This window comes from Oncorhynchus keta, chromosome 10, assembly GCF_023373465.1.
Source record: "Oncorhynchus keta strain PuntledgeMale-10-30-2019 chromosome 10, Oket_V2, whole genome shotgun sequence".
NCBI classification, from domain to species: Eukaryota; Metazoa; Chordata; class Actinopteri; order Salmoniformes; family Salmonidae; genus Oncorhynchus; species Oncorhynchus keta.
The window spans coordinates 76818445-76833962 of NC_068430.1; the positions used below are offsets into that span (position 1 = coordinate 76818445).

A 15518-nucleotide genomic window follows, 5' to 3' on the forward strand; every position below is an offset into this window, starting at 1 on the left:
ACTTCCAGCAGCATCTGGTCTCCCATCCAGGGACCGACCCTGTTTAGCTTCAGAAGCAAGCCAGCAGTGGGATGCAGGGTGGTATGCTGCTGGATTGCATTTACAACAGTCATGAAAGATTTCCCAGATATGCTGAGCAGTAGTTGGCTGCTTTTCCTTCACTCTGCGGTCCAGCTCATCCCAAACCATCTCAATTGGGTTGGGTTGGGTGATTGTAGAGGCCCGGTCATCTGACGCAGGACTCCATCACTCTTCTTATTGGTCAAATAGCCCTGATACAACCTGGAGGTGTGTTGGGTCATTGTCTTGTTGAAAAACAAATTATCGTCCAACTAAGCGCAAACCAGATGGGATGGCGTATCGCTGCAGAATGCTGTGGTAGCCATGCTGGTTAAGGTTGCCTTGAATTCTAAATAAATCACTGACAGTGTCACCAGCAAAGCACCCCCACTCAATCACACCTCCTCCTCTATGCTTCACAGTGGGAACCACACATGTGGAGATCATTTGCTCACGTCCTCTGCGTCTCACAAAGACACGGTAGTTGGAACCAAAAATCTCACATATGGACTTATCAGACCAAAGGACAGTTTTCCACCGGTCTAATGTCCATTGCTTGTGTTTCTTGGCCCAAGCAAGTCTCTTCTTCTTATTGGTGTCCTTTAGTTGTGGTTTCTTTGCAGCAATTCAACCATGAAGGCCTGATTCATGGAGTCTCCTCGGAACAGTTGATGTTGAGATGTGTCTGTTACTTGAACTCTGGAAAGCAATTATTTGGGCTGCAATCTGAGGTGCAATTAATTGTCCATTTCTGAGGCTGGTACCTCTAATGAACTTATCCTCTGCAGCAGAGGTAACTCTGGGTCTTCCTGCGGTGGTCCTGATGAGAGACAGTTTCATCATAGAGCTTTAGATGATAGATGGTTTAGGGGTATTTAGGGGTATTTTCTTTTTACACCCCCCTCCCTCCTCCCCGCCCCTACCTTGGAATGAGTAGGTTTGTCCAAACTTTTTACTGGTACTGTAAAGATACAGGCTACATGATATAGATACACATGTACACGTGTATACAGTGTGTCAATGTTGTGTGGGTAGGTATGTTTAATACCTAGATACAGTTAAAGTCGGAAGTTTACATAGACTTAGGTTGGGGTCATTAAAACTTGTTTTTCAACCACTCCACAAATTTCTTGTTAACAAACTATAGTTTTGGCAAGTTGGTTAGGACATCTACTTTGTGCATGACACAATACATTTTTCCAACAACCATGTACAGACAGATTATTTCACTTATAATTCACTGTATCACAATTCCAGTGGGTCAGAAGTTTGCATAAACTAAGTTGACTGTGCCTTTAAACAGCTTGGAAAATTCCAGAAAATGATGTCATGGCTTTAGAAGCTTCTGATAGGCTATTTGACATTGTTTGAGTCAATTGGAGGTGTACCAGTGGATGTATTTCAAGGTCTATCTTCAAACTCAGTGGCTCTTTGCATGACATCATGGGAAAATCAAAAGAAATCAGCCAAGACCTCAGAAAAAAAATGTAGATCTCCACAATTCTGGTTCTTCCTTGGGAGCAATTTCCAAATGCCTGAAGGTACCACGTTCATCTGTACAAACAATAGTACGCAAGTATAAACACCATGGGACAACGCAGCCGTCATACCGCTCAGGAAGGAGATGCGTTCTGTCTCCTAGAGATGAACGTACTTTGGTGCGAAGAGTGCAAATCAATCCCAGAACAATTGAACAAGTCCTATATCGACATAACCTGAAAGGCCCCTCAGCAAGGAGGAAGCTTGCAAGGGGAGGCTTGCAAGCCGAAGAACACCATCCCAACCGTCAAGCATGGGGGTGGCAGCATCATGTAGTGGGGGTGCTTTGCTGCAGAGACTGGTGCACTTCACAAAATAGATGGCATCATGAGGAAAGGAAAATGATGTGGATATATTGAAGCAACATCTCAGGACATCAGTCAGGAAGTTAAAGCTTGGTCACAAATGGGTCTTCCAAATGGACAATGGAAAACAGAGTCAAGGTATTGGAGTGGCCATCACAAAGCCGTGACCTCAATCCCGTAGAAAATGTGTGGACAGAACTGAAAACGCGTGTGCGAGCAAGGAGGCCTACAAACCTGACTCAGGAAGAATGGGCCAAAATTCAACCAATTTATTGTGGGAAGCTTGTGGATGGCTACCCAACACATTGCCCTAAGTTAAACAATTTAAAGGCAGTGCTACCAAATACTAATTGAGTGTATGTAAGCTTCTGACCCACTGGGAATGTAATTAAATAAAAAAAAGCTTAAATAAATCATTCTCTCGACTATTATTCTGAAATTTCACATTCTTAAAATAAAGTGGTGTTCCTAACTGACCTAAGACATGGACTTACTAGGATTTAAGTGTCAGGAATTGTGAAAAACAGAGTTTAAATGTATTTGGCTAATGTTTATGTAAACTTCCGACTTCAACTGTATATTTACAGTCATAGATATACAGTACTAGGTATAGAAATACATGACATAGATATGTATCTGGACCTGTATTTCTAGATCTGGTTTTATTTACCCAAAAGCAAAGACTTTGGTGGAGTTGAAGTAGCGAGATAGGTCTGAGCCCTTCACTATCCTCCTCACCTGAGAGACAGAGAGTGAGAGAGAGATGGCGTGGGATAGAGAGAGAAATATATATATATATATATACATATAAATATATATATATATAGTATATATAGAGAGAGAGAGAAAGGAGAGAGAGAGGGCAATAGTCAGAGCAACATAGGATTTCAATTGAAAATAAAAAGTTGTGAAACATAAAGACGATACAGAGTGTGTGTGGAGGGGTGGGGGCATGCGTGAGTGAGTGTCCAGGTTATTTTCCCAATTATCCCTTGTCCTATACCATGTCTTGTACTTCCTTTGCCTGGGCTGTGAAGGCTGGGCTGGTGTGAGAGGAGAGACCAGAGGAATAGTTCCTGTTGAGGATAGAGAGTCTAGCAGTATACTGCAGTTGTACCCTGGGCTCCAGTACCCATACCCTGTACTCTGGAGGGAGGAAGGGGGAGAGACTTACTGGCATGTTACATATCAGATAGCCAGTCATAGTGTGTGTGTGTGTGTGTGTGTGTGTGTGTGTGTGTGTGTGTGTGTGTGTGTGTGTGTGTGTGTGTGTGTGTGTGTGTGTGTGTGTGTGTGTGTGTGTGTGTGTGTGTGTGTGTGTGTGTGTGTGTGTGTATTTTCCCAGGTTAAATCCCTTGCTCACCCAGGAAGTACCATGCCAGAGCTGCTCCTCCCGAGAGGATGATGATGGTGACGATGATAAGGAAGGCTAGGAGACACCTGCAGGGTCGTCTCAACATCTTAGAGGGCGTCATGGAGGCTTTGTTACCGGGCCCCACCTGTAAACAACAACAAACACACACACACAATGCGACCCAGTTAACAACTGGCCTGGGATCACAGTTTACAGTATTATACTGTATAATCAGGTCTGTAAGAACAGTGGATGAGGATTCTGCACAGACCAGTGCAGAGGCCTCATGCTACAGCTAGAACTAAAATTGACTTTGATCTAAGGTCAGTTGTACCATTCCCCATTCATAGGTTAGGATTAGGATTTGAGGAGATTAACCTGACCCCAGATCTGTGTCTATTGTCAACTTCTTCCTGCAGCATAAACCAGCATAAGGCCTGCAGATAGCTATAATAAATGTAGGTGAAGCCTGAAGCACTGGACAGAGCATTATTCTTATAAAATAAACTATAGGATATTATAAAATGACTAAAACAATGTGCATTGAACATAAAATACATATATTATTTATTTTATATAGTATCTAAATCATATGCCTACATTGTCAATATCACAATTCTTATATAGCCTACTGACCCATTCCAATGGCAGGTCCACAGGAGCTGGTGAAACCTCCAAATCACAGGAGCGCGACTTTTTGGAGCCGTGCCCGAGCGCCATAGCTTCACAAATCCGTTATTCCACGCGAGACCATCTCCGTCCAAAAAAAAGACCAGTGGAGGATAGTTGGAGCGTTTTATTTCTTCATGTATCTCGGTAGAATATCCGTCCAGTCAGACATGTCGGTAACGACCGCTAGTAACGACAACTCCTTTTATTTGCTAGTCCAAAGGTAGGCTAGAGCCCTCGGTCAATATTTCCACAATTGCGTTGGATCTCCCGAATTCCCATTGGACCATATAGGCTAGTAGCCTAAACTTTAACCAATAATAGCAATAGCCTAAAATATAAAAGTATTTATTAAACGCATTCAAAATGATTGATTGCGAGACATTTATTCTCTCTCTGGTAACTGTCAAAACATTAAACATTTAAGAATAGTCCTCGTTAAGCCTGTAGCACCGTACATACTCTCAGGGATAGGTAACGCAGGTAGGCTCTAATGACATCACCAGTCGACGCCTAACTACAGCCCAGCCCCCGGATCCCACAACAGGTATGCCTATGTCCTCTAGACGTAAATTGGTCCAACTGGAGTGTTTGTAAAATGGATAACTCACAACACAGTCAGTTTATTGTTTTTATTTGAACCTTTATTTAACTAGGCAAGTCAGTTAAAGAACAAATTCTTATTTACAATGACGGCCTATCCTGGCTGATTGGCTGAAATATCAAAAACACAGTCAAACAGTCTAGACAATACATATCTTTATCAATTGCTGTCAATAAGATTGTAATACAATTCAGCTGCCTTATACATTTTTTCAGTTCTAACTTAGAGTAATGATAATTTACAAAACCAAAAAATAATTTGAACTGCAAAGTTGGTCTGTGCAATAAACCAGCACTACATTTTTTAAAAACACATATTATCAACATTATTATTTAAATATGTTATTGAATTGTCTGGTTAAATAAATGTAATCTTAAATGAACAAAAAAACAGTCTGGAACATCAGCCACTTTCCACATGATTTTTCAGAGACATTACATTCAAGATGGCCATGTTATACACAACATAATAATACATTCTTCATTTCTACTGAGAGATTTATCAGTATCAGATCAGTATTTACTGGGAGCACAATCATAGTATCATATTGATATCATAAATAGATGTAGTACTGCTATGAGAGGTAGAAAAGTGTTTAGAAGTGGTATAAAAACGTATCCCTGAGCAGATCAACAGAAACCATATGACATGAGATGTATACGGTCTGATATAGCACGTCTTTCAGCCAATCAGCATTTATAATGGCAACTATATTATATGAGTGGTAAACTCAACGGCTATTTCTTCTTTGTCTTTTTAACTTCTTATGGCTGGGGGGGGCAGTATTGAGTAGCTTGGATGAATAAGGTGCCAAGAGTAAACTGCCTGCTACTCAGGCGCAGAGGCTATGGTATGCATATTATTAGTAGATTTGGGTAGAAAACACACTGAAGTTTCTAAAACTGTTTGAATGATGTCTGTGAGTATAACAGAACTCATATGGCAGGCAAAAACCTGAGAAAAAATCCCACCAGGAAGTGGGAAATCTGAGGTTTGTAGTTCTTCAACTCTTTGCCAATCCATGATACAGTGTAAAGTTGGTCCGATTGCACTTCCTAAGGCTTCCACTAGATGTCAACAGTCTTTAGAACCTTGTTTCAGGCTTCTACTGTGAAGGAGGAGCGAATGAGAGCTGTTTCAATCAGGTGTTTGGCAGAAGGCCATGAGCTGGTCACGCGTGTGGCCATGAGAGCGACCTGTGTTCCAAAGCATTTCTAAAGACAAAGGAATTGTCCGGTTGGAACATTATTGAAGATTTATGTTAAAAACATCCTAAAGATTGATTCTATACATCGTTTGACATTTTTCTACGAACTGTAACGGGACTTTTAGAATTTTTGTCTGGACCTAGTGCGCCTCATGAATTTGGATTTGTGAACTAAACGCACAAACAAAAAGGAGGTATTTGGACATAAATTACGGACTTTATCGAACAAAACAAACATTTATTGTGGAACTGGGATTCTTGGGAGTGCATTCTGATGAAGATCATCAAAGGTAAGTGAATATTTATAATGCTATTTCTGACTTCTGTTGACTCCACAACATGGCCGGTATCTGTATGGCTTGTTTTGGTTGCCTGAGTACTGTACTCAGATTATTGCAGGGTGTGCTTTTTCCGTAAAGGTTTTTTAAAAGTCTGACACAGCGGTGGCATTAAGGAGAAGTATATCTATAATACCATGCATAACACTTGTTTCTTTTATCAATGTTTATTATGAGGACTTCTGTAAATTGATGTGGCTCTCTGCAAAATCACTGGATGTTTTGGAAGCAAAACATTACTGACCATAATGCGCCAATGTAAACTGAGATTTTTGGATATAAATATGAACTTTATCGAACAAAAAATAAATGTATTGTGTAACAGGAAGTCCTATAAGTGTCATCTGATGAAGATCATCAAAGGTTAGTGATGAATTTGATCTCTATTTCTGCTTTTTGTGACTCCTCTCTTTGGCTGGAATAATGGCTGTTTTTCTGTGACGAGGTGCTGACCTAACATAATCACATGGTGTGCTTTCGTCGTAAAGCTTTTTTGAAATTGGACACTGTGGTGGGATTAACAACAAGTTTATATTTAAAATGGTGTATAATACTTGTATGTTTGAGGAATTTTAATGATGAGATTTCTGTTGTTTGAAGTTGGCGCCCTGCACTTTCACTGGCTGTTGTCATATCTATCCCGTTAACGGGATTTCAGCTGTAACAAGTTTGTAAACTAACAAAGTAGTCTACAAGACAAAACACTATTTATGACTCTGTGTAACACAAAGCAATGAACACTAACTGTCTGTCTCTATTCACTCACCTGTTACCATCCTATCGAACCACAGCTATGCATGCATATCTATATACATATCTATGAATGTATGGATCTATGTAAAACATACCCATACCTCACACATCACAATAATATGGCAATCTGGGATTCAAACAGCAACAAATGGATATGCCAAATCCCAGATTGCCCCTTTAACTCCCTAGAGTCGATTGAGGTACCGGTGCGTCAATCTAAGTAACATAATAAAAAAAATACCCATTAAAACCTGTCGGTTTAAGCTAGAGATATCTGTTTATATCTGAATCCGCCCTTCCGCATCTGCGGTGAAAGGTGACAGAGCTAGAGCGATGTTTGTCAGACCATGAGACATCCACGAAAAACGATTTTCTCACAAAAACGTCTGAATGGTTTAGCCTATAAAATATGGAAAGATGAGACTCTCACGAACACGTTGGATCCCACTGTGGAAAGGGGAGATTCTCAAGAAAGCAGTATGTGTTTTTCTCTACGACCCACACTAGTGTCACGGGAGTCACCTGAAGGTAACCGGTATCAGTTTAAAATGTCTTATGGAAGTATGGAGGTAATTTTGTGCCAACCAAAAAAAAGGGGTTAAATATACTACCGTCAAAGTTTTAGAACACCTTATAGGGTTTTTCTTTATTTTTACTATGTTCTATATTGTAGAATAGTGAAGAAATCAAAACTATGAAATAACACATATGGAATCATGTAGTAACCAAAAAGGTGTTAAACTAATCAAAATATATTTTATAATTGAGATTCTTCAAAGTAGCCTCCCTTTGCCTTGATGACAGCTTTGCACAATCTTGGCATTCTCTCAACCAGCTTCATGAGGCAGTTACTTGGAATGCATTTCAATTAACAGGTGTGCCTTGTTAAAAGTTCATTTGTGGAATTTCTTTCCTTCTTAGTGTGTTTGAGCCAATCAGTTGTGTTGTAACAAGGTAGTGATGGTATACAGAAAATAGACTAAGTCCATATTATGGCAAGAACAGCTCAAATAAGCAAAGAGAAACGACAGTCCATCGTTACTTTAAGACATGAAGGTCAGTCAATATGGAACATTTCAAGAACTTTCAAAGTTTCTTTAAGTGCAGTTGCAAAAACCATCAAGCTCTATGATGAAACTGGCTCTCATGAGGACAGCCAAAGGAATGGAAGACCCAGAGTTACCTCTGCTGCAGAGGATAAGTTCATTAGAGTTTCCAGCCTCAGAAATTGCAGGCCAAATAAATGCTTCACAGAGTTCAAGTAACGGACACATCTCAACATCAACTGTTCAGAGGAGACTGAGTGAATCAGGTCTTCATGGTTGAATTGCTTCAAAGAAACCACTACTAAGAAGATACTTGCTTGGGCCAAGAAACAAAAGCAATGGTGGAAATTTGTCTGGAGTCCAAATTGGAGATTTTTGCTTCCAACCGCCGTGTCTTTGTGACGCGGTGTGGGTGAACGGAGAATCTCTGCATGTGTATTTCCCACCGTGAAGCATGGAAGAGGAGGTGTTATGGTGTGGGGGTGCTTTGCTGGTGACACTGTCTGTGATTACTGTAGAATTCAAGGTACACTTAACCAGCATGTTTACCACAGCATTCTGCAGTGATACGCCAACCCATCTGGTTTGGGTTTTGTCATGTTTTGTCTTATATTGTCTTGTCATTATGCTTTCCCTTCTGTTCGTTTCCCCCTGCTGGTCTTATTAGGTTCGTTCCCTTTTTTCTCTCTCCTTCCCTCTCTCTCCTCTCTCTATCGTTCCGTTCCTGCTCCCAGCTGTTCCCCATTCTCCTACTCACTCATTTAGTCTTTTCACACCTGTTCCCTATCTTGTCCTCTGATTAGAGTCCCTATTTCTCCCCTTGTTTTCCGTTTCTGTCCTGTCGGATCCTTGTATGAAGTTCGCTGTGCTGTGTCTTTGTCTCGCCCTATCGTATCTTGTCTCCTTCAGATGCTGCGTTTGAGCAGGTGTCTGAGTCTGCTACGGTCGGTGCCTTCCCGAGGCAACCTACAGTTAATGGTCGAGTCTCCAGTCTGTCCTCGTCACTACGAGTGGATTTAAGTTTTTTATGTTTTGTTTTCTGCTCTGATTGTCCAGGAGTATTGCTTATATCCTTTACTGGAATAAAGACTCTGTTTTCGCCAAGTCGCTTTTGGGTCCTCATTCATCTGCATAACAGAAGGATCCGACCAAGAATGGACCCAGCGACTATGGATTCTCTCTACTCTACTCTCGAGTTCCAGGGAGCGATGCTTGGCAGACACGAGCAGGAATTGTCTGCTGCTCGGCATGCCGTTGAGACCCTGGCCGCTCAGGTCTCCGACCTCTCAGGACAGTATCAGAGTCTTCGTCTCGTGCCACCAGCTACTTCCGAGTCTCCGGAACCTAGGGTTAATAACCCACCATGTTACTCTGGGCAGCCCACTGAGTGCCGCTCCTTTCTCACCCAGTGTGATATTGTGTTCTCTCTCCAGCCCAACACATACTCAAGAGAGAGAGCTCGGATTGCCTACGTCATATCACTCCTTACTGGTCGGGCTCGGCAGTGGGGCACAGCTATCTGGGAGGCAAGCGCTGAGTGTACTAACGATTATCTGAACTTTAAAGAGGAGATGATAAGGGTTTTGATCGTTCTGTTTTTGGGAAAGAAGCTTCCTGGTCCCTGTCTTCCCTATGTCAAGGTAATCGATCCATAACGGATTACTCTATAGAGTTTCGCACTCTTGCTGCCTCCAGTAACTGGAACGAGCAGGCGTTGCTCGCTCGTTTTCTGGAGGGACTCCACGCTAAGGTTAAGGATGAGATTCTCTCTCGGGAGGTTCCATCCAGCGTGGATTCTTTGATTGAACTCGCTATTCGCATTGAACGACGGGTAGATCTTCGTCACCGAGCTCATAGAAGAGAGCTCGCGTTAACTGTGTCCCCTCTCTCTCCGACACTACCATCTTTCCCCACTGACTCAGGTGTTGAGCCCATGCAGCTGGGGGGTATTCGCATTTCGACTAAGGAGAGGGAACGGAGAATCACCAACCGCCTCTGTCTCTATTGCGGTTCCGCTGGTCATTTTGTCATTTCATGTCCAGTTAAAGGCCAGAGCTCATCAGTAAGCGGAGGGCGACTGATAAGCGCTACTAGACTGTCCTCTCCGTCAAGTACCTGTACTACCTTGCCGGTCCATCTACGCTGGACCGGATCGGCAGCTTCCTGCAGTGCATTAATAGACTCTGGGGCGGAAGGCTGTTTTATGGACGAAGCCTGGGCTCGGGAACATGACATTCCTCTCAGACAGTTAGGGAGCCCACGGTCATGTTCGCCTTGGATGGTAGTCCTCTCCCCAGTATATTATGTGAAACACTACCTTTAACCCTCACAGTATCTGGTAACCATAGTGAGACCATTTCTTTTTTGATTTTTGTTCACCTTTTACACCTGTTGTTTTGGGTCATCCCTGGCTAGTGAGTCATAATCCTTCTTTTGATTGGTCTAGTAATTCTATCCTTTCCTGGAATGTTTCTTGTCATGTGAAGTGTTTAATGTCTGCTATCCCTCCTGTTTCTTCTGCTCCCTCTTCACAGGAGGAACCTGGTGATTTGACAGGAGTGCCGGAGGAAAATCATGATCTGCGCACGGTCTTCAGTCGGTCCAGAACCAACTCCCTTCCTCCTCACCGGTCGTATGATTGTTGTTCTGATCTCCTCAAGAAGCGTTTTGCATCCGCTCCTATCCTTGTTGCACCTGACGTCACTAAACAGTTCATTGTCGAGGTTGACGCGTCGGGGGTGGGCGTGGGAGCCATTCTGTCCCAGCGCTCCGAGACTGACGATGGGGTCCACCCTTGCGCGTATTTTTCTCATCGCCTGTCGCCGTCGGAACGTAACTATGATGTGGCTAACCGCGAACTGCTCGCCATCCGTTTAGCCCTAGGCGAATGGCGACAGTGGTTGGAGGGGGCGACCGTTCCTTTTGTTGTTTGGACTGACCAAAGGAACCTTGAGTACATCCGTTCTGCCAAACGACTGAATGCGCGTCATGCTCGTTGGGCGTTGTTTTTCGCTCGTTTCGAGTTCGTTATTTCTTATTGCCCGGGTACTAAGAACACCAAGCCTCATGCTTTATCCCGTCTCTTTAGTTCTTCTGTGGCTTCTACCGATCCCGAGGGGATTCTTCCTGATGGGCGTGTTGTCGGGTTGACTGTCTGTGGAATTGAGAGACAAGTTAAGCAAGCACTCACCCACACTCCGTCGCCACGCGCTTGTCCTAGTAACCTTCTTTTCGTTCCTGTCTCTACTCGTCTGGCTGTTCTTCAGTGGGCGCACTCTGCCAAGTTAGCTGGCCACCCCGGCGTTCGGGGTACGCTTGCTTCTATTCGCCAGCGGTTCTGGTGGCCTACTCAGGAGCGTGACACGCGCCGTTTCGTGGCTGCTTGTTCGGACTGCGCGCAGAATAAGTCTGGTAATTTTTTTTCTGCTTCTGCTCCTGGTCTTGCTGGGTCTCAGTCTGTTCCCTGCCACCGCATCTCTCCTGGTCCTGCTCCTGCACTTGCTGTGTCTCAGTCTGTCCACAGCCACCGCCTCTCTCCTGTTCCTGGTCTTAGCCTTGCTGTGTCTCAGTCTGTCCCTAGTTGTTACTCTCCTGGCCTGTTTGGTCCTGTTTGCTCTAAAGCTTACAGTTCTCTACCCGTGTCTCATTTTTTTTTAGAGTAGTAGCCCTAGATTCCCTCTTCTTCGTCTTCCGTTACGGGCCTGAGGAGAGGAGTTGGGTTCTTTCTCGGGACGTGCTGGACCGTTTGTGATCTATGATTTCCTCCGTGGCCGCCAGTGTTCCTCCTCGAGTGCGCCAGGAGGCGCTCGGTGAGTGGGGGGGTACTGTCATGTTTTGTCTTATATTGTCTTGTCATTATGCTTTCCCTTCTGTTCGTTTCCCCCTGCTGGTCTTATTAGGTTCGTTCCCTTTTTCTCTCTCCTTCCCTCTCTCTCCTCTCTCTATCGTTCCGTTCCTGCTCCCAGCTGTTCCCCATTCTCCTACTCACTCATTTAGTCTTTTCACACCTGTTCCCTATCTTGTCCTCTGATTAGAGTCCCTATTTCTCCCCTTGTTTTCCGTTTCTGTCCTGTCGGATCCTTGTATGAAGTTCGCTGTGCTGTGTCTTTGTCTCGCCCTATCGTATCTTGTCTCCTTCAGATGCTGCGTTTGAGCAGGTGTCTGAGTCTGCTACGGTCGGTGCCTTCCCGAGGCAACCTACAGTTAATGGTCGAGTCTCCAGTCTGTCCTCGTCACTACGAGTGGATTTAAGTTTTTTATGTTTTGTTTTCTGCTCTGATTGTCCAGGAGTATTGCTTATATCCTTTACTGGAATAAAGACTCTGTTTTCGCCAAGTCGCTTTTGGGTCCTCATTCATCTGCATAACAGAAGGATCCGACCAAGAATGGACCCAGCGACTATGGATTCTCTCTACTCTACTCTCGAGTTCCAGGGAGCGATGCTTGGCAGACACGAGCAGGAATTGTCTGCTGCTCGGCATGCCGTTGAGACCCTGGCCGCTCAGGTCTCCGACCTCTCAGGACAGTATCAGAGTCTTCGTCTCGTGCCACCAGCTACTTCCGAGTCTCCGGAACCTAGGGTTAATAACCCACCATGTTACTCTGGGCAGCCCACTGAGTGCCGCTCCTTTCTCACCCAGTGTGATATTGTGTTCTCTCTCCAGCCCAACACATACTCAGAGAGAGAGCTCGGATTGCCTACGTCATATCACTCCTTACTGGTCGGGCTCGGCAGTGGGGCACAGCTATCTGGGAGGCAAGCGCTGAGTGTACTAACGATTATCTGAACTTTAAAGAGGAGATGATAAGGGTTTTTGATCGTTCTGTTTTTGGGAAAGAAGCTTCCTGGTCCCTGTCTTCCCTATGTCAAGGTAATCGATCCATAACGGATTACTCTATAGAGTTTCGCACTCTTGCTGCCTCCAGTAACTGGAACGAGCAGGCGTTGCTCGCTCGTTTTCTGGAGGGACTCCACGCTAAGGTTAAGGATGAGATTCTCTCTCGGGAGGTTCCATCCAGCGTGGATTCTTTGATTGAACTCGCTATTCGCATTGAACGACGGGTAGATCTTCGTCACCGAGCTCATAGAAGAGAGCTCGCGTTAACTGTGTCCCCTCTCTCTCCGACACTACCATCTTTCCCCACTGACTCAGGTGTTGAGCCCATGCAGCTGGGGGGTATTCGCATTTCGACTAAGGAGAGGGAACGGAGAATCACCAACCGCCTCTGTCTCTATTGCGGTTCCGCTGGTCATTTTGTCATTTCATGTCCAGTTAAAGGCCAGAGCTCATCAGTAAGCGGAGGGCGACTGATAAGCGCTACTAGACTGTCCTCTCCGTCAAGTACCTGTACTACCTTGCCGGTCCATCTACGCTGGACCGGATCGGCAGCTTCCTGCAGTGCATTAATAGACTCTGGGGCGGAAGGCTGTTTTATGGACGAAGCCTGGGCTCGGGAACATGACATTCCTCTCAGACAGTTAGGGGAGCCCACGGTCATGTTCGCCTTGGATGGTAGTCCTCTCCCCAGTATATTATGTGAAACACTACCTTTAACCCTCACAGTATCTGGTAACCATAGTGAGACCATTTCTTTTTTGATTTTTTGTTCACCTTTTACACCTGTTGTTTTGGGTCATCCCTGGCTAGTGAGTCATAATCCTTCTTTTGATTGGTCTAGTAATTCTATCCTTTCCTGGAATGTTTCTTGTCATGTGAAGTGTTTAATGTCTGCTATCCCTCCTGTTTCTTCTGCTCCCTCTTCACAGGAGGAACCTGGTGATTTGACAGGAGTGCCGGAGGAAAATCATGATCTGCGCACGGTCTTCAGTCGGTCCAGAACCAACTCCCTTCCTCCTCACCGGTCGTATGATTGTTGTTCTGATCTCCTCAAGAAGCGTTTTGCATCCGCTCCTATCCTTGTTGCACCTGACGTCACTAAACAGTTCATTGTCGAGGTTGACGCGTCGGGGGTGGGCGTGGGAGCCATTCTGTCCCAGCGCTCCGAGACTGACGATGGGGTCCACCCTTGCGCGTATTTTTCTCATCGCCTGTCGCCGTCGGAACGTAACTATGATGTGGCTAACCGCGAACTGCTCGCCATCCGTTTAGCCCTAGGCGAATGGCGACAGTGGTTGGAGGGGGCGACCGTTCCTTTTGTTGTTTGGACTGACCAAAGGAACCTTGAGTACATCCGTTCTGCCAAACGACTGAATGCGCGTCATGCTCGTTGGGCGTTGTTTTTCGCTCGTTTCGAGTTCGTTATTTCTTATTGCCCGGGTACTAAGAACACCAAGCCTCATGCTTTATCCCGTCTCTTTAGTTCTTCTGTGGCTTCTACCGATCCCGAGGGATTCTTCCTGATGGGCGTGTTGTCGGGTTGACTGTCTGTGGAATTGAGAGACAAGTTAAGCAAGCACTCACCCACACTCCGTCGCCACGCGCTTGTCCTAGTAACCTTCTTTTCGTTCCTGTCTCTACTCGTCTGGCTGTTCTTCAGTGGGCGCACTCTGCCAAGTTAGCTGGCCACCCCGGCGTTCGGGGTACGCTTGCTTCTATTCGCCAGCGGTTCTGGTGGCCTACTCAGGAGCGTGACACGCGCCGTTTCGTGGCTGCTTGTTCGGACTGCGCGCAGAATAAGTCTGGTAATTTTTTTCTGCTTCTGCTCCTGGTCTTGCTGGGTCTCAGTCTGTCCCCAGCCACCGCATCTTTCCTGCCCTTGCTGTGTCTCAGTCTGTTCCCTGCCACCGCATCTCTCCTGGTCCTGCTCCTGCACTTGCTGTGTCTCAGTCTGTCCACAGCCACCGCCTCTCTCCTGTTCCTGGTCAGGTCTTAGCCTTGCTGTGTCTCAGTCTGTCCCTAGTTGTTACTCTCCTGGCCTGTTTGGTCCTGTTTGCTCTAAAGCTTACAGTTCTCTACCCGTGTCTCATTTTTTTTTTTTAGAGTAGTAGCCCTAGATTCCCTCTTCTTCGTCTTCCGTTACGGGCCTGAGGAGAGGAGTTGGGTTCTTTCTCGGGACGTGCTGGACCGTTTGTGATCTATGATTTCCTCCGTGGCCGCCAGTGTTCCTCCTCGAGTGCGCCAGAGGCGCTCGGTGAGTGGGGGTACTGTCATGTTTTGTCTTATATTGTCTTGTCATTATGCTTTCCCTTCTGTTCGTTTCCCCCTGCTGGTCTTATTAGGTTCGTTCCCTTTTTTCTCTCTCCTTCCCTCTCTCTCCTCTCTCTATCGTTCCGTTCCTGCTCCCAGCTGTTCCCCATTCTCCTACTCACTCATTTAGTCTTTTCACACCTGTTCCCTATCTTGTCCTCTGATTAGAGTCCCTATTTCTCCCCTTGTTTTCCGTTTCTGTCCTGTCGGATCCTTGTATGAAGTTCGCTGTGCTGTGTCTTTGTCTCGCCCTATCGTATCTTGTCTCCTTCAGATGCTGCGTTTGAGCAGGTGTCTGAGTCTGCTACGGTCGGTGCCTTCCCGAGGCAACCTACAGTTAATGGTCGAGTCTCCAGTCTGTCCTCGTCACTACGAGTGGATTTAAGTTTTTATGTTTTGTTTTCTGCTCTGATTGTCCAGGAGTATTGCTTATATCCTTTACTGGAATAAAGACTCTGTTTTCGCCAAGTCGCTTTTGGGTCCTCATTCATCTGC

The 15518-nt window shown here is 45.1% G+C and overlaps 1 protein-coding gene across 1 annotated transcript in view; it reads right to left on the reverse strand.

Annotated features, from left to right (window-relative positions):
* LOC127931939 (transmembrane protease serine 6-like) overlaps positions 1 to 4403 on the reverse strand; it is a 6346-nt gene extending 1943 nt beyond the window's left edge. The window contains exons 1-4 of the mRNA XM_052526091.1: positions 3895 to 4403; positions 3268 to 3403; positions 2908 to 3050; positions 2575 to 2642 (exon numbers count right to left, since the gene is read on the reverse strand). Of these exons, the coding sequence (XP_052382051.1) occupies positions 2575 to 2642; positions 2908 to 3050; positions 3268 to 3403; positions 3895 to 3978 (431 nt within the window). The 5' untranslated portion in view covers positions 3979 to 4403. The remainder of the gene's footprint in view (positions 1 to 2574; positions 2643 to 2907; positions 3051 to 3267; positions 3404 to 3894) is intronic.
* Between the last annotated feature and the right edge of the window lie 11115 nt (positions 4404 to 15518).